Source organism: Sturnira hondurensis, unplaced genomic scaffold (assembly GCF_014824575.4).
Source record: "Sturnira hondurensis isolate 20B ecotype Veracruz unplaced genomic scaffold, ASM1482457v3 Scaffold0010812, whole genome shotgun sequence".
NCBI lineage: Eukaryota > Metazoa > Chordata > Mammalia > Chiroptera > Phyllostomidae > Sturnira > Sturnira hondurensis.
This window is the reverse complement of record NW_028083443.1, coordinates 580,422-607,216: the sequence shown is the minus strand read 5'-3', so window position 1 is coordinate 607,216 and position 26,795 is coordinate 580,422. Positions and strand designations below refer to the sequence as shown.

The 26,795-nt window shown below is 37.8% G+C and overlaps 1 protein-coding gene and 1 pseudogene across 2 annotated transcripts in view; one reads left to right on the top strand and one right to left on the bottom strand.

The window, feature by feature from the left end:
* UCHL3 (ubiquitin C-terminal hydrolase L3) overlaps positions 1–26,795 on the bottom strand; it is a 50,274-nt gene that overhangs the window by 23,125 nt on the left and 354 nt on the right. For both annotated transcript variants that reach the window (XM_037059348.1, XM_037059349.1), the window contains exons 3-6: positions 19,345–19,473; positions 17,801–17,957; positions 17,347–17,432; positions 15,219–15,266 (exon numbers count right to left, since the gene is read on the bottom strand). In XM_037059348.1, coding sequence (XP_036915243.1) covers positions 15,219–15,266; positions 17,347–17,432; positions 17,801–17,957; positions 19,345–19,473 — 420 coding nt within the window. The remainder of the gene's footprint in view (positions 1–15,218; positions 15,267–17,346; positions 17,433–17,800; positions 17,958–19,344; positions 19,474–26,795) is intronic.
* On the top strand, positions 20,695–25,090 carry LOC118996097 (COX assembly mitochondrial protein homolog; annotated as a pseudogene).

Here is a 26,795-nt window from a genome sequence, read left to right as displayed (position 1 = left end):
GTCAACAACTCTTTCAACTGTCAATAATAAAAAACTAGAAATGCCATGAAAGCTAAAAATAAATGAGTTGAACTTTAATAAAAAAGGTGGGGGAAGAGTGCCTGTCTAAAAAGCCACCATTTCCTTCAGTTAATGTACATGGCTCTGTGTGCATAAAAGAATGAAGAGATTACTCTGTAAAGTATCTAATAATAGTCAAAGAATTAGAAACGTTGTAAAGAATAAAATGAAATGATACAGACCTTTTCAAAACAGGGGCCTAAAAGTGCTTCTCTATTAAGAAATCAAGCCCTGGATGGTGTGGCTCAGCGGTTTGAGCGCCAGCCTGTGAACCAAAGGGTCACTGGTTCGATTCCCAGTCAGTGCATGTAACTGAGCTGTAGGCGAGGTCCTTGGTGGGGGGCATGCTAGAGGCAATCACACACTGATATTTCTCTCCCTCACTTCTCCTCTCTCTAAAAATAAATAAATAAATCAAGTGTCTGATGTATTATAAAAGCTTAAATCTACATTGTTCTAAAATGCAAATTTAAAGTTAGTATACTTAGGCTTATAGCCAAAACATTTACTCATTTAAATGGGTATTCTGTTATTAAGAAAAATACCATTATAATGATGCAGTTTCATGAACATAAAGGGATCATTAGCTGGTGGATTCTTAAAGTAATTACTGTTTTTCAAAATCTACATAACATAACATAACAGGACTGTAGTTGGTTTATGGGCAAGATTTATGTTTAAAATAAGGAAAAATGAACTACTAAATAAGAGCTAACTTAGATATTAAGGGCCACAAACAACAAAGTATTCAGTATAACTCTGAAGACTCATTTGTAATTCATTACATAATTACATTAAATTCCTACATCTCTGTAAGTTTGCTTATAGACCACAAATTTTAAATTAGTTTTTTTGTTCAAGGTAGAAACGAAAGACTAAAGTAAAAGCTTAGAATTACTGGTCCTCATGCTTAACAACTCTACTTTGGTCTGTTTCAGCAATTTTGATGTTACCTATACATTTTTGCCTTAAGAGCACAGGCAGTACTTGCTGGCTGTGTATTCTCAAATGTGTTAGTAACTTTAGTTTCTAATCTTTAAAATGGGGTGATATCTATCTTAAGGAATTGAGAAAATGAAAGTAGAATACACATAGTACTTAGTATAGTGTCTACCTTATAAGATGCATTTAGTAAATAGTAACCATCATTCTAAGACAAAAGACTTTCAAAAGGAGTGAAAATTAATAAGACGATGACAATACTTGGGGAAAAAATGAAAAGCACCTCAATTTCCATTGCATTCGCCCATAAATGACATTAAACAGTAGTAAAGTCTGACACTGCGGCACCCTAAAATGATGCCTAATGTTTACAATAACCCCAAGTATCTCAAGGAGAGACTCTTTTGGCTTGAGTATCTACAATATCTGTGGCTGTCTGGTGGAGAACAATGTGCCCTTTCTTCACAATATCTTCCTTCCTCTATAGGGTAGAAATGGGAATAAAATACTGAAAAGAAAAAAATTAAACCTTTTTGCAACAGCATGGATGGAACTGGAGAACATTATGCCGAGTGAAATAAGCCAGGTGTAGAAGGACAAATACCATATGATCTCACCTTTAACAGGAGGCTGAACAACAAAACAAACAAGCAAGCAAGATATAACCAAAGACACTGAAATAGAGAACAGGGGGACAGTGACCAGAGGGGAGAGGGGAGGGAATTTCAGGGGAAATGGGGAGGGATTTAGAGGAACAAATATAAAGGATATATGGACAACAACTAAGAAGGGTGGAAATGGGAGGGAGGTAGGGGGCGGGAGTGGGTTGGGAGTAATAGACAGAAAATTGTACTTGAAAAATAATTAAATAAAAATTTTTAAAAAGAATTTTAGCTTATTAGATGATCATCAGTAATTATGATTCCTTTTATTGACCTGTTGATAAAATTATGTACTTGATCATGACAATTAAATTTAAATTATTTCTATGTACTTTCAGTGGCATGTCCTTTCAGATTTTAGAAATACCACTGAGTCTAAAAAGTGACACATAGAAAGGAAAAAGAACAAGGACATGTGTGTGCAGACGTATGAGAACAGGTACACATATATAAAACTATTTTTTTTCTTTTTTTTTAAGATTATATTTATTTATTTTTACAGGGGAAAGGAAGGAGAGAGAGAAATATCAATGTATGGTTGCCTCTGGTGCGTCCCCTGCCGGGAACTGGCCTGCAACCCAGGTATGTGCCCTGACTGGGAATCGAACCACGATCGTGTGGTTCGCAGGCCCGTGCTCAATCCACTGAGCTACACCAGCCAGGGCATAAAACTATTGATGTTTAAAATCAAAATTATAAATTAATTCTAAATGGATTTCTACAGATTTAAGTAAATTTTAGTACATTGCATTAAACATAATTTAAAGCCCAAATTCAAAACAGGAAAGTAAAATCAGATTTATGCAAAAGATGCAAACTTTCCTACAGCGTATCCATATTCAATTGAAATCAAAGTAAAACATGTGCTGGACATCAAAAAACACAAAATACCACTACCTATCCCATGGAAAAACTGAATAATGGCAAGTTTCTTCATTTTGCTTACCTAATAAATCAACTTATCAACAGTTTTCAAGACACTCTTGACTTTTTTCCCTTAAAGGTTTAACAATTACGTTTTCTCTCTTCCAGTTACAATTCTCCATGTATGAAACCACTATAAATGCAATGATATGAGTGTGTGTATACATATATTGCATTAAACACAAGCTTACCATTGTTAAGCTGGCCAAACTAATCTGAGAGAAGCCCCAAATAAGATTCTCATTTATGACAAATGAAAAATTATTTAAATCCTATCATTAATCTCTACTTTGGAAAGTTGTGGTTAACAAACAGAAAAACCCACCATCTCCAAACACAACCCTGACTCTATTTTTATCCCTGAAGACAGTTTTAGATAGAAGAGTTACATCTAGTCAGTCCTGGAAAAGTAAACTGATGAGCAGTCTAAGACACATGCTTTAAAATAAGCACAGTTTAATATCCCCATTTTCAAAAGCCTCATATTAGAAGAGCAAAACAAAAACAAAAACAAAAAAAACAACACCCCCCAAAAGATGAATAAAAAAGAAAAGCAGACTATTTCCAACCATTTTAGGATAAAACATTTGTTAAGACAGAAAACAAAGTGTAAACAGGATGGATACTAACTACATTGTTAACCTTTCAACAACCATTTTAATCCATCCATCCATCATTTTTAGTGATATTTGATGAAGAACTAAAAAAAAAAAAAACTGATTACATGCATGGAGACATGGTGTCAATGCTTCCAAACAGAGAAACCAAAAGAACGATTTGAACATCGTTTTCCACACTATGACTAACTCTAATTTGTACTCCCTCTTTCAAACTCAATTCTACCATTCAACTGCACACATACTCTTCAAACACCCTGTATTCAAGGAATGACATGAAAAAGAAATTGCCCTGGCTGGTGTAGCTCAGTGGATTGAGCGCGGGCCTACAAACCACACGATCTCGGTTCGATTCCCAGTCAGGGCACATGCCTGGGTTGCAGGCCAGTTGCCAGTTCCCAGTTCCCGGCAGGAGATGAATGAGAAGCAACCATACATTGATATTTCTCTCTCTCTCTCTCCTTCCCTACCCTCTAAGATAAATAAGTAAAATCTTAAAAAAAAAGAAATAATAAAAAAATGATATGAGAGAGACAGAGGCAAAAGGAGCTAGAAGTTCCAGAGAATGCCTCAGTTTTAAGATGAAGTTGCCCCAAAAAGATTTGCCTTAAGTAAGTACTGTTGGAATGGGATAAAGAAAATGGTGTATGGAAAAAGAAGAAAATTCAGCAAGTTGCAATTTCAATTTTTTAAAAAAACTGGAGGCCCTGGCTGGCGTAGCTCAGTGGATTGAGCACGAGCCTGCGAACCAGAGGATAACGGTTCGATTCCCAGTCAGGGCACATGCCTGGGTTGCAGGCTGGTTCCCTGCAGGCAAACTCCCAGGAGGGGACGCATGAAAGGCAACCATACATTGATGTTTTTCTCCCTCTCTCCTTCCCCTCTAAAGATAAATAAATAAAAAATCTAAAAAATTAAAAAAAACTGGCTATACAGCTTAAAATGCCTGATACTTTTCCTCAGAGTCTATGCTTCTATCTGATTCTTCCAGATAATCAGGAACTTAAATTGTACAGTATGTAAGGACTATGCTTCTTCCTAATACCTTACCAGGTTCTTTCAAAGTCAAAGAAAAAAATAAATCCTTAAAAGAAGGAAAGTAAATGTGAGCCTCTTGTTGTAATTCTAACATAATCTAACCAAAGAGTGTACACCAGAGTAAAACAAAGCCATGCAAACTATACTTACACACCTAATAAATAAGCAACTTGATATTATTTTACCCACCGAAAATTTACACTGATTGGGGGAAAAAAGCCAACTAAACACACACGTGTGTGCACACACACGATTTCTCTTTGTGTTTACATATACTATATGAACACATATTTGAGATCAGAATACAGCCACTGCTTACCCAATAGTAAAACAATCCTTCTCTTATAGGATAATAGTAACCAAAATAGATTTCATATTTCATTAAATTAATTATAATTTAATTTCATGATTTAAATTTATTTCATAAACTTGTACAAAACATTTCTGAACTATCATTAGCAATCAAACATAGTATTTCCCTTTATCAAATGAGCCAAAATTTAAAAATACAATTCAACACTGGCAAGGTCTATTTTGGAGGCTATCACCAATGAAATATGAGAACCTTGAAGAGACAAACTACATCTTTTTATCTCTGTACATACAGCTTCTAATTCAGTAGGTACCTAGCCTAGTAGGTGCTCCAACAGGTTACCTGGTTAATCAAATGAAAGAAAGACAATTACATATTATGTAACAAGACCCTTAAAATGTTCATTTCCTTGACTAAATGTAATTCTATCTACAAGAAACTTATCTTAAAGGAAGAAATTAAAATGAGTACATGGATAAACAAAGAAATCCAAGGAAGTTATATTTTTAACTTGAAAAACTGAAAACAACCTGAACATCAAACGTTAAGGGAATTAGAAATTAAATTATGGTTCATTCACATGACAGCATATGGCCATGAAAAACTTAAGAAAGGATTTTGATGAAACAAGAAACTGCTCATAATAAAATGTTAAGGAAAAAAACCCCATATAATTGTTTGGCCTCAACTGTTTAAAAAAGATTCAAAGAAAATAAATGTTAACAGTTAAAAGCATCTTTTGCTATCTTTTTCATACTGGCATGTTTATTAAAAATAAAAATAAAACAGCCCTGGCTGGTGTGACTCAGTGGACTGAGCTCCAGCCTGTGAACTGAGAGGTCACCAGTTTGATTTCCGGTCTTGGCCTGGGTTGCAGGCCAAGTCCCCAGTTGGGGGCGTGAGAGGCAACCAATTGATGTTTCTCTTTCTCTCTCCCTTCCTCTCTCTCTAATAAATAAATAAAATCCTTAAAAATAAATAAATGTTTTAAAAAGGATAATAAATAAAAATAAAATAGTTGTGCCAGTTTCTATTATTTTTTATTAAACTACAAATACACATAGAGGTTCCTGACAAGACGTCAATTTTTTTAAAAAGCCAGATAAATAGATCATCAAGAAATATCTCCTCATATTGCTCCTAAATTAATATGGACAGATCACACTCTTCAGAAACTGCTTTTTTAGATAAGTATGAATGAAGTGATAAAAAGAGACTCTGAAGGCAAATAAAATATTCTTTTGGATTCTTCTTTAAATGCTATTACCACAAATTTTTAAAATTATATATTTGTATTATGTTATTACAGTTGCCACAATTTTCCCCCTTTTCCCCCCTACACCCACCAAGCCCAACTCCCTCAGGCAAACCATTCACTGATCACGTCCATGGTCATGCATGTGAGTTCTTTGGCTGCTCCATTCCCTACACTGTACTTTACATCTTGATGGCTATTCTGTAACTCCTATTTGTACTTCTTTTTAAAAAATATTTTATTTATTTATTTTTAGAGAGAGGGGAAGGGAAGGAGAAAGAGTGGGAGAGAAATATCAATGGGTGGCTGACTCTCATGTGTCCCCTACTGGGGACCTGGCCTGCAACCCAGGCATGTGCCCTGACTGGGAATCGAACCAGCAACCCTTTGCTTCCCAGGCTCATGCTCGACCGACTGAGCTACACCAGCCAGGGCTACTTGTACTTCCTAATCCCCTCACCCCTCACCCAGTCCCCACACCCCTCTCCCAGCACCAAGCATCACTCTCCATATCCAGGATTCTATCTCTGTTCTTTGCTTACTTTGCTTTTTAGATTCAATTGTTGATAGATATGTATTATTGCCATTTTATTGTTCATACTTTTGATCTTCTTTTTCTTAAATAAGTCCCTTTAACATTTCATAATATAATGGTTTGGTGATGATGAACTCCTTTAGTTTTTTCTTGTCTGGAAAGCTCTTTATCTGCCCTTCCATTCTAAATGACAGCTTTGCTGGGTACAGCGGTCTTGGATGTAGGTCCCTGTTGCCATGACTTTGAATATTTCTTGCTAACCCCTTTTAGCCTGCAACATTTCTTTTAAGAAATCAGCAGGCAGTCTTATGGGAATGCTTCTGTAGATAACTTCTTTTCTCTTGCTGCTTTTAAGATTCGCTCTTTATCTTTAACCTTTGGCATTTTAATTACGATGTGTCTTAGAGTGGGCCTCTTTGCATCCATCTTGTCTGGGACTCTGTGTGCTTCCTGGACTTGCATGTCTATTTCCTTCACCAAATTAGGGAAGTTTTCTTTCATTAATTTTTCAAATAGATTTCCAATTTTGTGCTCTTTCTCTTCTTCTGGCACCCCTGTGAAACAAATGTTGGACCTCTTGAAGTTGTCCCAAAGGTTGCTTATATTATCATTTTGGGGGGATTCTTTTTTCTTCTTGTTCTGATTGATTTTTTGCTTCCTTATGTTCCAAATCATTTATTTGATTCTCGGCTTCATCCACTCTACTGTTGTATCACTGTAAATTCCTCTTTACTTTAATTAGTATTTCCTTCATTTCTGGCTAGATCTTTTTTATGCTGTGAGGTCCTCACTAAATTCCTTGAGCATCCTTATAACCAGTATTTTGAAGTCTGCATCTGATAGATTGCTTATTTCCATTTTATCTAGCTCTTTTTCTGGAGTTTTGATCTGTTCTTTCACTTGGGTCATGTTTCTTTTTCTCATTTTGTCAACCTCGCTGTTTGTTTCTAGGTATTAGGTACAGCTGCTATGACTCAGTGTCTTGGTAGTGTGGCCTAAGGTAGTAGGTGTCCTGTAGAATCCACTGGCACAGTGTCCCCTATCTGGGTACTCAAGGTGTGACCTTTGTGTGAGCTGAGTACACTCTCCTCTTGTAGTTGAGCTTGGTTGCTGTTGGCAGATCAATGGGAGGAATTTACCCAGGTCAGTCAGCTGCAAGTATGAGCTGTGATTACTGACCACCAACCTCCACCTTCCATGGTGGATCAGCTGTGCAGGGTCAGGGTACTGGTGCTCCCATGTGGTCTGTGGTTGTCCACTGGATGCATAGGCTCTGGGGTTTCCCAGGTGGTGCAGCCAAGGTCAGCCTCCACCTGTGTTCTGCTCAGGGCCACCCTGCATGAGCTGTAAAGCAATCTGAGACAGCTGCTACCTGTGCTGGGCTTGGAGATTCCCAGGCAGAGCTAAGCTGTGAATCTAGGCTGGCTGCTGCTAGTGCCAGGCCTAGGGCCTCTTAGCAAGAGGTACGGGGTTGGGGACTCACTGAGGTAGGCTGTTGCTTGTTTGAGAGAATTTAGGAAGTTGTGAAGCATGAGCCAAGACCAGCCCATAATTCATTTGGAAAAGCAGCTTTGGTGGGACTGTAAGCTGTGTGGGGCAGAGTCTCTGGGGATCTCCAGGGTGGGGCAAACAGTGTTAGCAAGGTTGATGGAATCTCAGATATGACACCCACCTACCTGCTCTGTGGTTCTGTGGGGGAAGGTTCAGAAAAGGTACAATGGCCTTTGCCCACCTTTCTGTCTGGGAGAAAGCTGTCCCCAAATGTCACCTTGATGAGACACTTCAGTTCCTCTCCATATGCCACTGCTGCCCTGTAAGCTGTTACTCCGATGCTGGAGCTTAGCAGGAGTGAGTCTGAGTGAGTCCATATGTGGGTTCTTTAAGAGGACCTGCTTGGGACTCCAGAAGTTTCTTCCACAGACTCAATCCCCAACTGATTTTTGCAGCCAGAAGTTATAAGGACTTATCTTCCTGGCACTGGAACCCTGGGCTGGGGAGTCTAGTGTGCAACTGGGACTCCTCACTCCCAAGATATCCCTCCCCAATTTTTATCCACCACACATGGATGTGGGACCAGCTCATTCCACATCTCCACCCTCCTATCGGTCTGGAGAAATGTGATGGTTGTTCTCTATTTTAGTTGTAATGTTGCTCTAATTGTGTGCAAGGAGGCAAGCCGTGTTTACCTTTACCATCTTGATGGGAGATCCCTTTTGGATTTTTCCCCTCGCCTTCACATTTGACTTATAGATTGCTTCCATTATTGTGTCACAATTTAAAAAACACTTATTTAAATTCCTCAAATCCCACTGTTGTCCTTTTATCATTCCCATCTTCATTGAAACAAAAAGCAATGCTATTCAGTATAGGTTAATGACAGTGGGGCTACCGTCCAAATTTCTGAACAATCATGGTGGGATGGGGAAAAACATACAAGTAAACAACTACTCTATAGCAACACGCTATGGGCAATCCTCCTAAAAGACTACTGTATTTTGGTGGCTCAATACCGCATTTAGGCCACAAATCTCTGCAGATAAGAAGGCTCCTGCCTACTGCATTCCCCTGGAAAGGTTCTGACAGAGAATATCAGTGATGTTGGTGACCACTGCCATTGCAACTGGACTGTCATCATCGGCTCCTCTACCTCTACCCACTCCTTCAACACCTACACGCCCCGGGTTTTACTATGGCCACTACTATTCTCCCTCTACGGAATTCTCAAGGTTCTGTTACCCAAATGCAAAAGACTCCAGACAACTCCACAGAGCTTTAGCATATCTGACTTCTACACAGATGCCCATAAACTCGCCTGAAACTCAGCACGCTGAACATCAAGCACACCATCTTTGGTGGTTTTCTACTGTCTATAAAATTCCAGCTGCCCCCTGATTTGATTTCATCCTTTTACTTCAGTGTCATACTCCACCACTCACATCCATTTTCCTGAATGCCTAGTAAAATAAAATTACCACTTAGTTTTTACCGAAGGCCTACTATAAGCGAGCACTATTCTAAGTACTTTATATGACTAACTCCTGAATCTTCACAGAAATCCCATAGGGTTCATGCTATTATCTTTTTAAAAAATATATTTTATTGATTATGCCATTACAGTTGTCCCATTCCCCCCTTCACTCCCCTCCACCCTGCACACCCCTCCCCCACCATTCCCCCCTTTCGTTCATGTCCATGCATCACAAGTTCTTTAGATTCTATATTTCCCATAGTATTCCTGCCCTCCCCCGTCTATTTTCTACCTAACGTCTATGCTACTTATTTTCTGTGCCTTCTCCCCCCTTCTCCTCCTCCCACTCCCCTGTTGCTAACACTCCATGCGTTCTTCATTTCTATGGTTCCACTCCTGATCTAGCTGTCCTCTTAGTTTGCTTTTGTTTTAGGTGTGGTTGTTAATAACTGTGTTTACTGTCCTTTCACTGTTCATATTTTTATCTTCTTTTTCTTAGATACATCCCTTTAACATTTCATATAATAAGGACTTGGTGATGATGAACTCTTTGAATTTGACCTTATCTGAGAAGCACTTTATCTGCCCTTCCATTCTAAATGAAAGCTTTGCAGGATATAGCAATCTTGGCTGTAGGTCTTTGGATTTCATGACTTGGAATACTTCTTTCCAGCCCCTCCTTGCCTGTAAGGTCTCTTTTGAGAAATCAGCTGACAGTTTGATGGGAACTCCTTTGTAGGTGACTCCCCTTATCTCTTGCTGCTTCTAGGATTCTCTCCTTCATTTTAATCTTGGCTAATGTAATTATGATGTGCATTGGTGTGTTCCTTCTTGGGTCCAACTTCTTTGGAACTCTCTGAGCTTCCTGGATTTCCTGGAAGTCTATTTCCTTTGCCAGACTGGGGAAGTTCTCCTTTATTATCTGTTCAAATAAGTTTTCCACTCGTGGCTGTTCCTCTTCCCCTTCTGGTACCCCTATAATTCGGATGTTGGAATGTTTAAAGATGTCCTGGAGGTTCCTAAGCCTCTCCTCATTTTTTTGAATTCTGGTTTCTTCCTTCTTTTCTGTTTGGTTGTTTCTTTCTTCCTTCTGGTCCACTCCCTTGATTTGAGTCCCAGTTTCCTTTCCATCACTATTGGTTTCCTGTGCATTTCCCTTCATTTCAATCAGTTTAGCCTTCATATGTTCCTCTAATTTGTGGCTAAAATCGACCAGTTCTGTGAGCATCCTGATCACCAGTGTTTTGAACTGTGCATCTGAAAGGCTGGCTATTTCTTGGTCACTTCGAATTATAGGCTCTGGGGCTTTGAGCTGTTGAGTCATAATGCTTGGTCTGTTCACACCTGTTATGTTTGAGGGGCGGAGCCTTAGGTGTTCACCAGGGCAGGGCGACCCAGTTGGGTTGTGAGGCTGTATGTGGGGGTGGGGTCAGAGAGGGAAAAAAAATGGCACTTTGCTCCGCTCTCTCAGGTCTCTGTCCCCTCTGCTGCTTCCCACAAGCAAATTGGGCCCCTCTGGTGCTGGTTCCCGGGTGTGTGGGCCCGCGTACTCTCCAGGACCCTGTGGGTCTCTCCAACAAACTCTCTGTGGGCCTGGGAGTCTCTCCTGGCCCCTTGACCCAGAGAAAGTCTTTCCAGTTGGAGCTTTCAGGCTCTAATTCCTGTCTCTGGGGCCCTAGCCTGAGCGGTCTGTCTCACTGTTCGCTCCTTTACTTGGTTTATCTGCATGTGAATGTGTGACCACAGTCAGCCAGCCACCCTGCACCCTCACTGGGTCCGCCCGTCGCCACCCCACACCTGGGCTCCACCAAGCGCCTCCACTTCCGCTCCTGGGGCAGATGGGGCCTAATCTGACAGCACTGGAGTCCTTACAAGAAAAGAAAGAGACCTCTCTCTCTGCCCCCATGCACAAAGCAGGCAGGCCAGGTGTGGACACAGCAAGACAGCACCTGTCTGTAAGCCAGGAAGAGAGGCCTCACCAACCCAGACGGCACCTTGACGATGCTGACTTCTGGCCTCCGGGCGTGTGAGGAAAATCCATTTCTGTTGTTAAGTCACCAAGTCCAAGGTATTTTGTTATGGAAGCCCAAATAAACTAAAACGAATGGGAAAAACCTAGATGCTTATGGGAACTGACAAAACCCAGTGTGCTAAAATACAGAGAGTAATAGAGATAATAGTATGCTGAGACTGAAGTCCCCAGATGACAGATGAACCAGAAATGAGATGATCACAAAAACAGTGCCTGCTGCAGGAGTTTCAACCTGGTCAATATTGCATTTGGAAATGTATGGTGAGGTTTTTGTTCTCTCAGTGACTGGGAGTCACTAAAATACAGGGGTAAGCTAAGGTACATTTATACTTGTTTTTATGGGAAAACATGCACCATAAGAATAAAAATAAACCCTGTGTTTCACATACGACCATAAACCTACTTTTGCCCACCCGTGTAAAAGGACCAGTATACAACAATGTATACTGCCCTCTGGAATACACAAAACAGCCCCACACAACTAAGAACTGAGCCTTTCCCAAAATGTTGATAGTGCTTTAATAAGAACAATTGCTAATAACTCTGTTTGGTTTATTCAAGGGCCTATGAAAAATCAAGATTTGGCCTCTTTTTTTTTTTGGTAGCTCTTATACCTTTAAGGATAGTTGTGAGCTAATTCTGGTGAATTCACAAATGTGTTGTGCCTATGTGCAAGGAACAGTGTTGGATACTTTGGAGTAAACCCAGAGGAATCAGACACCAATCGCTGGCCCAAGAGCCAACAATAAGGGTGATATAACACCACATTTCATCAAATCTGAGGCACCAAATTTAATGGTTATAAGATGTACCATTATACAACACCAAGTATGTAAATTATGACATCAACAGTAAGACGCATCCTAATTTTAGAGCTGTTAAAATGTGAAAAGAAAATATACATCTTAAATAAACAAAAAAGAACGTGAAAATAAAAATAGTATGAGTGGTATAAAGGAGTCCATAAGAGGGATGGATTTTTCACGAAGAAAGTGGTATTTAAAACCAATCTTGAAAGATGGGAAAAACCAGGAAGAACAGAGATCAAAAGAAGAAATATTTTCAGAAAGAGGAAGTTGCAAGAGGCAAAGCATAGCAATAATAAGTGAGGGATGGCTAGAGAGAAATATTTAAAACAAAAACACTGTTGAAAAATTGAAACAACAAGTGCTAAGAAAACCTTGTATCACAGCTAGGCTAAAGAGGCTGAATAATTGCTACATATACTTCAGTAATGGTGCTCAAATGTTTTTTGTATACCCTAATACCCTTTAGAGGCTAGAATATACATCAAAAGTATGACTCATTCTAGCAGTGATCTTCAACTATTAAAAGATGCGAAAAGAAAAGAAATTAAGCAAACCACACGATCGTGGTTCGATTCCCAGTCAGGGCACATGCCTGGGTTGCAGGCCAGTTCCCAGCAGGGGACTCATGAGAGGCAACCATACATTGATATTTCTCTCCTTCTCTCCTTTCTTTCCCCTCTAAAGATAAATAAATAAAATTTTAAAAAAAGAAAAGAAATTAATTCTTATGGGAATACAGTTTGAAAAAGTTTTCCTGACTTCTACATCCAGCTCACCTTGAGAACCACTCACTGCTTTCTATGCACTTAGGGAAGCCCTAGAAAAATGTAAATAGCCAAATGATTCAGGTTACATTCCAGCAAAAGTAATCCAGCACAATTGTGTAAAGAGGAATAAGAGTTAGAAAAAACATTAAAGACTGAGAATTTATATAAGCAGCTGATCTTCCAGGCAAGAAGTTAAGCAAATTCAAATTACATTAGTAATAGTGGGGAAAATGTTTGGTAGAACTAGTATAAGAAACAGGAAAAGAAAATCAGAGAAGAAAATGTTTAAGACACAAAGCAATAAACTCACACAAGAGTATGTATATTTTAAAATATTGGTGGTCATTCAGATGGTATATAACAGGCATCTTAGTTTAGGAATAAAGGAGTTTAGATCTGGAAAAAGAGATGTGAACAGTATCTGAAATGAGGCATTAAAGCCATCATTTGCATAAAGCAACACAAAGGTGGCAAGAGAAAGTACCCAAAGACACTTTTTAAAAAGTAAACATGTTTTAAAGCATTTGGTTCCTTTATTACTGATACAAATAACTGCTTTCATACTTTATAAATTTCATGCTCATCATCAGCATCACTAATTTTAACCCTATAATTTTAAAATAAAAAAGGGAAGCACAGTGAAGGTTAAGAACATGCCAGACTCGTATAAAGCAATTCAGAAAACAGCATTTCACTAATGTCCAAACTGGAGCTACTTAGACATGTTGCATGTGTATGAGTGTGTCTGTGTGTCTGTATGTGTGTAAACAGTCAAAAAAACAAAAGTCTGTATTTCTTAAAGAAGAACCTGAGAGCAACCCAGAATGTATGATATAATTAGGAAGAACTAATGTTTAAATTCCTAAATGATTTAATAATAAACATTCATAGTTATCCAGTATGATCTATGAAAATTTTTTGTTATACCATAGTATCAAATTGTTTTTTCCTCTAAAACTTTTTTCAAGAGAGTGGGAATATTTAAGTTCACTACTTTTGCTTGTATTATTATTTTAATTCCAGCGAAAGAGGAAGGGAGAGGCAGAAACAGAGAGAGAGAGAAACATCGATATGAAAAAACATCCATCAGTTGCCTCCCCGATGCGCCCTGACCAGGGAGCAAACCTGCAAGCTACGTATGTGTCCTGACCAGGAAATGAACCAGCTACATTTCAGTTTACAGGACCACATTCCAAATGAAATACCCCGGCCAGGGCTAAGTTCACTATTTTTAAATCAGGTATTTTATAAGTATTGTTAAGACACAAAGGCAACGGCAGCTTTATACCTTAAAAAGTACGGTTTCAAGTCACACATGGGATGAAAAAAAATACCTATAATTTTCTGGTGTTAACACTTAAATATGTTATAAGTATACCAAACCACTTTAATTAAATTCTATTCATTTTGATCAAAATACCTTTTGACAGGCTTCCCCCAAGAGTGGAAGAAAGAGGTTTGGAGGGAAGGAAGAGAAGAAATGGAAAGAGGTAACAGGAGAAAGCAATCCAATGAAAAAGAAGGGTGAGAGGAGAGGACAGGCAACCAAGCTGAAGAACTAGCTAACAAAATGATGGGGACGATCATCGCATTGCCCCAGAACAGATTCACTGCGCAAAGACGACGGTGCAGCCTTTTGCTAGAAGCTGGGTGTGAGAAAGACTCTTGAAAGTCATACAGGTTATCTACCCTTACTACACAGTGCAGGTAAGTTTCTCAAAATACATGCAAGTCAAAGGAATCTGCTAGAGCAGCGACTTTCAACCGCTGTGCCACGGGAATTTTGAAAACATGCAATACCTGGCCCTTTTTGGTCAGGGGCACTGACCTCTGTTCCCTTAGACTGTCAAATTAAAAGAATGACAACAGCCAACAAAACAACAGTCATCCAGTACTAATGAATCAAAGTTATACCTATTTTCTGTCAGATTGACAAAAAACATTATATATTTCTTGGTGCGCTGCAGAATCTGTCATTAGTCCATATGCGCCTTGAGATGAAGAAGGTTGAAATGGGCTGAAAAGGGGAAGCCACTGGCCTTCGGGCACCCAAGGCAAACACCACACAACCTGCAGTCGGTTCTCCAAGTGACTGGACAAACTGAGGTGGCCCGTACCGACATGCACGTCAACAGTTTATCCAAGTGTGTTATGCTGCTTTGTGACTCCTTTTTACAAACGCAAATTCCTTCAAAAGGAAAAATACCCCAAGTAATTTTATAAAACTACATGTTATACAACAGCACTGTGGTTAAATTTACACATGGCAAGAAAACTTTGGAAAAATGTGAAATACCTCAGTCTGACCTTCATGGGCACTGGTCTCATGAGTGACTCGAATAGCCTGTAATAGGAATACAAGGAATTAATGGGGAAAAATATAACTATACCCCACTTTTAAAATAAGAACAACAATATTAAATTTTAACATCTAAAACACCGACGAAACAACAAATAGGAAGAAATTTAGAAAAAGTTTAATATTAAATATTTAAGAATGAATTCTGAGAGGCTAAATGAATGGCTGTATTTTCCAACCCACAAATCTCTGAAGACTCAGGGTACCGAATATTGGACTATTTGTAATTTCCACGTGTAAGCAGGACTCATCGAACTTAATTGTTAGAACTAACATTTAACTTCATTCAGCTGAGACTGGAATAAAGTAAGCATCTCACAGACAGAGACGGAAGAAGCTTAGCTCATCTGTTTCTCCGGGTCGCATGCCCCTCAGCAGCCCCGGCTGTATTTATGCTTAGTCATGCAGCTTCAGTCAGCAGTTTAGAATGTGCAGCAAAAAGCGTGCATTTATCAGAAGCCAGAGATTTTAGTTTCTGGAACTTAAAAAAATGCTCTTGTAATACCTACTATTAGCAAAGATGAAAAGAAATAGGCGAAGTAGTAAATTACAGGTGAAAGTACATCCTCAGCGCATGGCAATTTGGCAGTAAGTATCAAAGCCTTAAACACATGCAAAATGTTTGATCCAACAGTTTTTCTTCTAGAAGTCCATACAGTTACATATGATTGTACATAAGCATATATAATTACGGATATTTGCAAAGATTTAGCTACAATGATATACCTTTTAGTATTTTTTTAAACAGTGAAAAAGAGAAAAATATTATATTTATGACAATAAATTACTGGTTACATAAAATACTGTACAATGGAAAGCTATGCAGCCATTAAATGATGATGTCAAATATATACTTACTGGTATGTAATACGTTTGTGATAAGTTATGTGAAAAAAGCAAGTTATAAAACAATATTACAGATCATATTTTCACTTTAAAATATTGTGTATATACATATATGTTCCCTATAAAAATATTAATGGTGACTTCCTCTCATTCGTGGGGTTACTGTTGACTTCTATGTTATTTTGTTTTTATGTAAAATAAAGATGTTGTATGAGCTCTGCAGGATTTTTTAAGAAAAAAAACCAACTTAAAATAATCAAGGTATATTACAATGGCAAAACAACATCTAAGCAATGGTTTTATTGGGAACAAACTGCGTAAGGCATAGCTCCAGCCCAGGGTGTCAAACTCATTTTCACCGGGGGCCACATCCGCCTCACAGTTGCCTTCAAAGGGCCGATTATAATTTTAGGACTCTACAAACTTAACTTACTCCTTAACTAGGGGCGAGGAGCTCGGCGCTGCTGCGGGTAGAAACCAGGTGCTGGGCCAGATCCAGCTGCAGGCCTTGTGCTGGCCACCTGTGTGTTCGCTACCTGTGCTCTAGCCGAATACTATGTGCACTTACACTGCTTCTTATAATTTAACTAATGTGACCCAAAGATAAAAAGCCTAATATAATATTGTATGTCGAGTATCACTGAAAAATAAATTTAAAAAAAGGTAAAATGCTTTCAAGAGAAAAATAGATTTCAAAAATAAAACTTAAATACTATTCTAAAAAAACTCTACGAACGGGTACAGTCATTTAAAACTAGATTATGTGAACTCTGTCTTCACCATCCAAAAATATTATGCTGCTAAAAGAGGTAGAGTATGGTCTCACATCTACTTTTAAACCTGTTTTTTTTCCATTGGTCTTCAGCCTTATTCCAAATTCCTCATGAAAGACACACAGAATATTGTCAGGCTTTACTATAAGGAAGGATTTACTATAAGGAAGGAATGGTAAGAAATAGCCTGCCATAAGATATTATAAATTTGTAAATCAAACTGCTTTTTTTCTCTCATTCAGCTCTGGACATAAAAAAGAAGTGTTATCAACATTTATGTGTATTTCAGTACTGTTACCTCAAAAGTACAAAATGCCTTTTTTAATGGATATGACAAAATCCAAAAATGTCCAAAACTATAGTTTCAAGACAAACCCCCGAACCGAATCTACAGTCCCAAAGAACTCTGCCCACATATGAAACCAAGACAGACGGAAGGTACCGACGTCATAGTTCTCCAGGTATCTGGCTCGTTCTTCAGGGCTCATCGACACGGACTCCTCCAGGAATCTTTTCAAGGTTGATCCAGATTCTGAGAACATTAAGGAAGATGAAATTGTAAAGGTTTGATGTCAAAGAGACTGATATATGGAAATAATAGAAGCAGGCTGCCTATTTTTCGGGTAAAACTCTTCAGCTGGTAAATCAGGAATATAAGAATATTGGGATAAATGACAGGGCTTAAGTTGTTTGTTTGTTTCTTTTGTTAAACCTCTGTTTACCAGTAAAGTAAAAGAATGGGAAGGATTAAACAGTATATACATCCCATTATAAACAAAAGAAAGGAAGAAAAGAATCTACATAATACTTCGAAAAAAAGAACAAGAGCACCACCTAGTGCTCAATAAGATAACTTACACCTTAAGGGGCAAAAAACGGCCATAATGAAACATTATTTACCAAAGTGCATCTTGTCTTTATTGTTGGCAATAGCGTGAATCAGTCCAATTGTTCCACAGGCATTGCTGATCGTTTGCTTCATGAAATACACTGATGATGTAACATCTTGTCCCTGAGATTTTATTTTTTCTTCCTCTTCTGTTCTGAATATTTCATACTGTTTGTTAAGCAAAAAGTCAACAGTCAAAAAATTTGAAAATAATATATTAAAAAGGCCTTACACATAAAATTTAAAAATTCTAAATATCTAAATGTCTATCTATGGGAATTTGGTTAACACATTATGGGACATCCTGCTGAAATACTATAAAGCATTTTTTTAAAAACAGATTTTCATATTCTCACTTAGAAATCTATGATTATTATAGAGTGCTTATAGGTCAATATATTAATTAAATTCTCATTTATATTTTTAAATTATTTATTTTACATACACATTGAAAAACCTGAAAGGATACACAAAAACATAAAGAAGTTATCTCTGGGGTAGGAGATTACTAGAGATTTTTACTTTCTACTTTTTGTATTTCTGTATTATTAAATCATACTATCGTAACAAAATTCACACTGTATTTCTAAGCACACAATATTCCTAACAAATAGTGACCATTCTCTCTGATAACTGGTTGTGAAACAATATGGTGCAGTGATGAATGTCAACAGTGTGAGCTCCACATCTGACTGCCAGAGTTCGCATCCTGGCTTTGCCAGTAGTAGCTGCGCAACTTTAACAAATTGATGTCTCTGTGCCCCATTTGTAAAAAGAGGTTAAAAAATATACAAAGGTTAAAAATGAGCGAGGAGGAGCAAGAGAGGAAAAGTAGAAAGATGACTTTATTGTTTTGTCTACTGTTCTTATAATTTCCAGATTCCAATAGATTAGGGAGTCAGCAAACTACAACCTGCAGGCCAAATCTGGCCGATCACCTGTTTTCAGAAATACAGTTTATTTTTGTATTGTCTGGCTATTTTCACGCTAGAGGCAAGGCTAAATAATTGTGACAGAGGCTGTAAGGCCTGCAGAGTTGAAAGAATTTACTATCTGGCTCTTTACAGAAAAAGTTTGCTGATCCTTGCAACAAACGAAACAAACATCACCTATTAAAACCCATAATTAGAAAAATATTTCTAGCCCTGACTGGTGTGACTCAGTCTGTTGGGTCTCGTACTGCAAACTGAAAGGTCACTGGTTCAATTCCCAGTCAGGGCACATGTATTTCTAAACTATATACTTTTCCATAATGCATACATCAAAATGTGATTAAATGTCACATCAAACCACCAGTGAGGCAAACTAACCAAATTTTATAAAAGCAAAATTACCCAAGTTTAAAAGACTAACTGAGGATTTACTGTCAATCTATAAGTCAAAATCTAAATACCATCTCTTCAAGAAAACTAGATTTTTAAGGTATCCCTCAGCCTAGATTTCCTTTTTACGCAATAAGAGAGTCTTCTGTTCTTAAAGACAGGTGTAATTTTTAACCGACCAGTTAAAGAGAACTTCGCACTTACTGAAACTGTGAGTCTCCCTTCACAATTACCTTTTCTGTGATGGGGAAGAGAAGGAGCACTGCGCACACTGGCCTCGGCACCATGCTAAGGAGCTCAGGGTCCATCCCGTACACATCAACAAACTGCCAGTTAGGATGCAGACCTAACTGTTTAAGAAACTGGTGAAAGGAAGAAAAAATATGGTGTTAATAAGGAAACAATCAACATGGAAGTACCATGCATCTGATACATAAAAGGGAAAGCAAGGTATAAATGTTACTGATACGCAGTAAGAATGAAGCAGATTTCCCAAGAACAGGAGAAGAGATACCAATGTACTTTTATCAATTAACAAATATTTAAACCTTATTACATATTGAGCAAAACTTTTTTCAAAATCTACTACTTTATTTTAGGGCTGAATATAATAAGCCAATACTTCACCAAACCCGCAGCCACTGGCTGGACTGATATGTTAAAACTCATTTCCAGCACTTGATTCTTAATGAGATGCATCTAAGTTCTAGTCAATCATTATTTGTTAGAGGATCAACACGTCTTATCCTGCTTACCAAAAATGATGCCTGAAGTTTAAACATAAACAGGTAAACATCACAAGTCATATCGATAAGCAAAGAGTATATAAAGCCAAAAAGCCCAAATGACTAGTGCAAACATCAGAGAATGTTGGCTATAAGCAGTAGACCTCTGGCCTCCTGGCCTCTGGTACACAGTGAAACCCACTCAACTTCACTGCCTCTCTTATATCTGGCAAAACAACTGCAGCAATAGAACGGTGGTTTTTGGATTAAGATTTCAAAAGAAAATAAAATGTCAGGCCCTAATCTATTGCAAAGCGAAAATGTAAAATAATAATGAGAATGATATCAATTTCACAATAAATTCTTAACAAATGTCTGCACTGAATGAAGTGGGTGATTTTTAAAAGTACTTCATCACAAAGTAAGTTTCAGATGACAAAAAAAGGGGGGAAAGGAAATGAAAAGAAACACATTAAGAATTCATCATTATACTGTACCTCAAAAACACATGATACTACCTACTGGTCTAACATGATCTGAAATTTAAAAATAAGGTGCCTCGTTAGCGCAGTAGGTAGCGTGTCAGTCTCATAATCTGAAATTTAAAAATAAAGAGGTCCCTTGGGTATTTCTCCCTGAAGAACAGTCACATGTTCTCAGACCATCAGATAAGATCTTGCAAATCCAGCTATTTTCAACCTTTTCCATCTTGTAGCACACATAAACTGATAACTAAAATTCTGCAGCACACCAACAAATAGATTTTTTGCTGATCTGACAAAAAAATTGGTTAATTCTGGTACCAAGAATTAACCAATTAGACATAACCTTATTATGCAATGTGACTGACTCTACGGTATGACCTACGAATTTACGGTTCAAGACAGGGCATTCACACTGGATGACTATTGTGTTGGCGAGTGTCATTTTTTTTTATTTGACAACTTAAAGGAAAAGAGGTCAGTGCCCCCAACTAAATAGTCAGGTATTGCATGTTTTAAAAATTCCTGTGGCACTCTGGCCAAAAATTGCCGTGCTAAACCAATGGAAAGCACGCCACGTTACATAACCAGTGTCATCCATCTCACACACAGGTTCCATAAGACAAGAACCTTCCTGCTTAATTGGGAATACCCCCTCCATTTCTTTGCCTGTAGAAGAAACTCTATGTAAAGATAACATGATTGGTCAAAAATAAGGTCCTAGATGTGTTTAATAAGAAATATATTGAATTAGCCCTGGCTGGTGCGGATTGAGTACCAGCTCAGTGGATTGAGCCCCCACCTTCGAACCAAAAGGTCACTGGCTCAATTCCCAGTCAGGGCACATGCAGGGACCAGGGCACGTCCCTGGTCAGGACGTGTATGAGAGGCAACCAATTGATCTTTCTCTCTCACATCAATGTTTCTCTTCCTCTCTTTCTCCCCCACACTTCCCCTCTCTCTAAAAATGAATAAACAAAACAAAATAAAATAAAAAACCAGGAGCATAACCAATAGTTAAATGAAAAATTGATGGTTCTTAAAGCCTAGAAACTAGCAAAATAAATTTTAATAGAGATTTGGTAAAAAATAAAATTAATTAATTAGATTATTTCAGTACAGAATGGGAAAACACTGAAAACATTTTATGTGGAATTAAGAAAAAAAGAGTTTAGTTCTCTGCAGCCTCAACATGGACTGACTACATAATTGTCAACAAAAATGATGGAATGCTAATCTACCACACAATAAGTATCATTTCAATTTGTACCTTGCTACTTTACTGAATTCACTTATCAAATGGCATTTTTCACAAAACTAGAATAATCCTAGAATTTACATAGAATCACAAAAGACCCCACATAGACACAGCAATACTGAGAAAGAAGAACAAAGTAGGAGGAATCACGCTATCTGACACCAAACAATACAGCATTATAGTAACCAAAACAGCATGGAAATGACATAAAAACAGACACATAGATCAATGGAACAAAACAGAGTCCCAAAATTAGCCCATGCCTACACGGTGAATTAATCTATCACAAGGCAAGAATATAAACAGGCATAAAGATAGCCTCTTCGATAAATGGTGCTGGGAAAACTGAAGAGTTACACGTAAAAAAAAGTGGAAGTAAAACACCTTCTCACACCACATACAAAAATAAACTCAAAATGGATCAAACTTACAAGTAATACTCAAAACCACAAAACTCCTAGAAGAAAACACAAGCAATTAACTCTCTGACATTCCTCTGTGTATTATTTTTTTTGGCTATACCTCCCTGAGCAAGAGAGAAAAAGAAAAAATAAATGAGACTGCATCAAACTAAAAAGATTTTGCACAGCAAAGGAAACTATCAACAACAAAAACAGAAAACCCCTACTGAATGGAAAACACCAATGATTCATCTGATAAGAAGTTAATACCCAAAATTTATAAAGAACACACAGAACTTACCAAATAAGCAAACAATCCAATTTAAAAAAATGGGCAGAGGACCTGAATAGATATTTCTCTGAACAGGACATACAGATAACCAATAGACATATGAAAAGATGCTCAATGTCTCCAATCTTCCAAAAAATGTAAATTAAAACCACAATGAAATATCACTTCACACCTGTCAGAATGGCTATTAGCAATCAGCAAAAAATCAACAAACAACAAATGTTGGCAAGGATATGGAGAAAGGGAAGCCTGTGTGCTGTTCGTGGGGCTGTATATTGGTGCAGCCACTATGGGATACGGTATAGAGGCTCCTCAAAAATTTTTAAAAAGACAAAAATAACTACCTTGTGTGCCAGCAATTCCACTTCTGGATATTTATCGAAGAAATATAAAATACCAATTCCAAAAGATATATGAGGTCTGGCTAGAAAGTATCCAGTTTGTATATTTCACGATGTAAAATAGAGACACTTATTGAAGAAGATACAAGATACAAGAAACATTATACATAGGACAGAGATGCCTCAGTACCCTTCAAAGCAGGCATCTTGGGACCTCACAGGGTTCTCCCAGCATCTCTTCCACTGTTCCAAACACTCTGTAAAATTATTTGTTGGAGTCTCCATCAGCTGCCTAACCATATTTTTCCTGAATCGCGTAGATTGTCTGAAATCTCTTCCCTTTTAAAGGTGATTTTTAGTTTGGGGAAAAGCCAGAAGTCACAGGGCACCAAATCTAGACTGTAAGGGGAGCTCAGTCACCTGGGTGATTTGACGTTTCACCAAAAACTCTGCACAAGACGTGACACAGGAGCGGGTGCCTTGTTGGGATGAATCTGCCAATCACCAGTTGCCCATAGTTGCGGCCTTCTGAATTATTCAAATAGTTTCCATAGAGTAATGTTCAAGCTCAATGTAAAATCTGATGCAGATTCGTTGCTTTATTTGCACAGTCATTTTGAATGCAACAGCCGCAGCATATACATGCTCCCTTAACGGCGTTCACAGCCTTCACTGACTAGTACAGTGAAGGCATCACTGTCCACACATGCGCATTCCAATCCACTCCCTTTGGCTGCCAGGTTACACTGATGTAGTACAAACTGTTCTTATTGTATTAACAATGGTTGGACTTTTTCTGGAGAGACCTCGCATGCACCCCTATGTTCAAAGGAGCAATATTTACAATAGCCAAGATTTGAAAGTAATCTAAGTGCCTGTCAATAGACAACTGGATAAATAAGGTATGGTGCATATATATATATATATATGATGAAATATTACTTGGCCATTAAAAAGAATGAAATATTATCATTTGAGACAACATGGATGGACCTAGCAGATATTATGCTAAGTGGAATAAGTCCGTTAGAGAAAAACAAATACCATATGATTTCATGTATACGTGGAATCTAAAGAACAAAATAAACAAAACAGAAACAGACTCACAGGTACAGAGGAAAAAACTGAAGGTTGCCAGATGAGAGGGGGACTGGGTGAAAAAGGGATTAAGAAGTACAAACTGGAAGTACAAAATAGTCATGGGATATAAAGTACAGCATGGGATTTAAAGGAACATGGTCAATAACACTAATAACTATGTATGGTGCCAGGTGTGTACTAGACTTTACTGGCAGGGGATTGTTTAACAAATTGTATAAAAATCTAAGTACTAGGCTGTACACTTAAAACTATTATAAAATAATATTGAATATTAACTATAATTGAAAACCTTACTAAAAAGTATTATTCAGAATAATGCAGTAACCCACTATATTCAACACAGATTATTCAGAGTGAATTATGATCTCACTCCAGGAGGCCTATTTTATAAAGGACAATGACAAACAAAAGCAAACTCAAAGGAAAGTGACCAAGAATAATAAAGTTTTGGAAGACATCTCAGTTCTAGGGTCTAGGCATGTTCAGAAAAGACTTAAATCATTGGGGTGGTGGGGGAGGTTAGGGGGTGGAGAATTGAGCAAAAAGGATAAAGTGAGTGTCCACTCATAGACATGGACAATAGTGTGGTGATTGCTGGGTGGGTGATTCTATGATTATGTAGAATTCATATTCTTCTTCTTTAAATAATCATCTCAAGAGATGCAGAAAAGTCATTTGAGAAAATTCAACATTGATACATGATAAAAACTCTCAGCAAACTAGGGAAAGAAGGGAACTTTCTTAGCCTGATAAAAAGCATCTACCTAAATCCTATAACTAACATCTTTAATGATGAAAGAGTAAATGTTTTCCTCCTAACATCTAAAACAGGGCGAAAGTGTTTTCTTATCTCTATCCTATTAATGTTGCACAAGGAATAAAAGGCATACAGATCCAAAAGGCAGAAACAAAACAGTCTATTTCAGAGAATATGATTGTCCATGTAGAGAATCCCAAAGCACTAAAAAAAAAAAAGCTACCAGAATAAGTGAATTTAGTAAGGCACAAAGTCAACATATAAAAACCAGTATCTCCAGCTCTGTTGCTGAGACAGCATTTGACCCGAAAGAGAAGCATCTCAGACATGTCGAAAAAGGTGTTTTGAGTCTCTAAAATAATTAGAAAAGGCCCAAGAGAGATGTTTCAAACAAGTTCAAGGTTTTTCCAGATGTTGCAAGGAATCTGGAATCCTCATGGTAGTAACATGCCAGAAAGAAAACTCCGCATTGAAAGAATGTCTAATGCCTTACTATAAGGACCCTGCCTTTCATGCAGCATGCAAAATGGAACACCTGAGAGAAAGAGAAGAATTCAGAAAAACTGTAATTCCTATCAAGAAAAGGCTATGGAAGCTTCCAACATGGCAAATATTCAAATGACGCTCAGTAACCCTATTCATGGAAACCACAATTACCTAAAATACTGAACTCAAGGAAGTATGTTTCCTTTATCTTTAATTATGAACTTATTAATTTTATTTAAAGTTTTATATTAAAAATAGTATTTCTATATATAGCAATAGATGATTAGAAATTAAAACTTTTAAACAGTATAATTTACAATAGCACCGAGTGATTACTAAATACTTGGGTATTAATCTAACACCATATGTGCCAGATCTACACGCTGCAACTATAAAAAACTGTTGAAACAAATCAAATAAATAATAATATGTACCATCTTCAGGGATTGCAAGGCTCAATATTGATAGGATGCTAAATTTCCCCAAAGTGTAGTTCTAGATTTAGGCACACATTCACCACCAAAATCACATCTTTAATGATGAAACTGGGCTTTTTTCTGGATATCGTCAAGCTGATTCTAAACAATATTGAAAAATAAGACACTATACAACTACAGTAATCAGAGCAGTGTGGTACTGGTGAAAGAAGAGAAACAAATCAATGGAAATGAACAGTTTCCAGATATACAGCAAACTGATTTTTCACAAAAGGTGCAAAAACTGTTTGGGATGAGTCTGAGAGAAATATCCTTCTTTCCTTATGGCATTAAATCAGAAGTTGCAAATACTGACTTCTCCTGCCTGAAGATTATTCTCACTTTACAAAGTCATCAATACGCGTTAGGGAAAAAATGAACACCAAATTTCAAAGGGGGTAAAACGACAGAAAACGTTGATAGGAAAGGCCCCCATAAGAATAATGTAAAAGATATATGCTGGGTTTTAAGCTTCTCCCATATTACTAAAGTGATTAGAGCTGGGAGAATAAACGTCATTTCAAAATTTATTAATAAACCCGAATAAGAAGACAAAGAGTTTGCTGCCTACAATCGAATATGTCTACCTTTCCTTAAATAAGGAATTTTCTACAAGCTTTGAAAACCAAAAGCCAATTCATTATGCGACAAATTGTTATTACTTAGTAATGAGATTACGGGAGGAATGATTATCATATAATAAACTAAGACGGCAGTAAAAAGTAAACTAGCTGTTGAGAATGTAAGGCAAAATACACCTGACCAAGTCAAAAGTTTATACGTGGTAGCACTTATTTTCTTTTAATGGCTGGGGGATGTTCCCTCTTCCCTCCCCAAAACTGAACCTCCAAACCCGGACGAACTTTAAAAGGTTTTACGTGGCAAAGAATAGTGTGGGAACAATGATACTGGGCTTCCTACGGTATCAAAACAATTGAATTCCAGTTTTGAGAAACTGGAAGAGAAAAGGGGCGTGACGGGGAAGAGAAGTGATTTTATGGGGCAACAGATGATTGAAAGATGATTTCACAGTGCAGGCGGTGGATGAAATTACAAGGACTGGGTGGGCGAGTTTACAAAGCTTGGAGTCAGGTAGTGTAGGCAAATTAGTCACCCAGAAAATACTGGGGTGGGAAAACTATGGAATCGGCACAAGCAGGAGGCAAAACGAAAAGGTAATCAGAAGTAAGAATACTGGGGTGGACAAACCCCCAAACCCCGAGACCCAGAAAACGTGATGACGGGGGCAGGGGACCACAAGAGAAGCCGAAACAGCTGGAAGCACCTCCATCCTGGAACCAGGTGAAGGAGAGACGGCCCTAAAATGGGCATACCTCCATCTATCTATCATATCGCAAGAGGTAC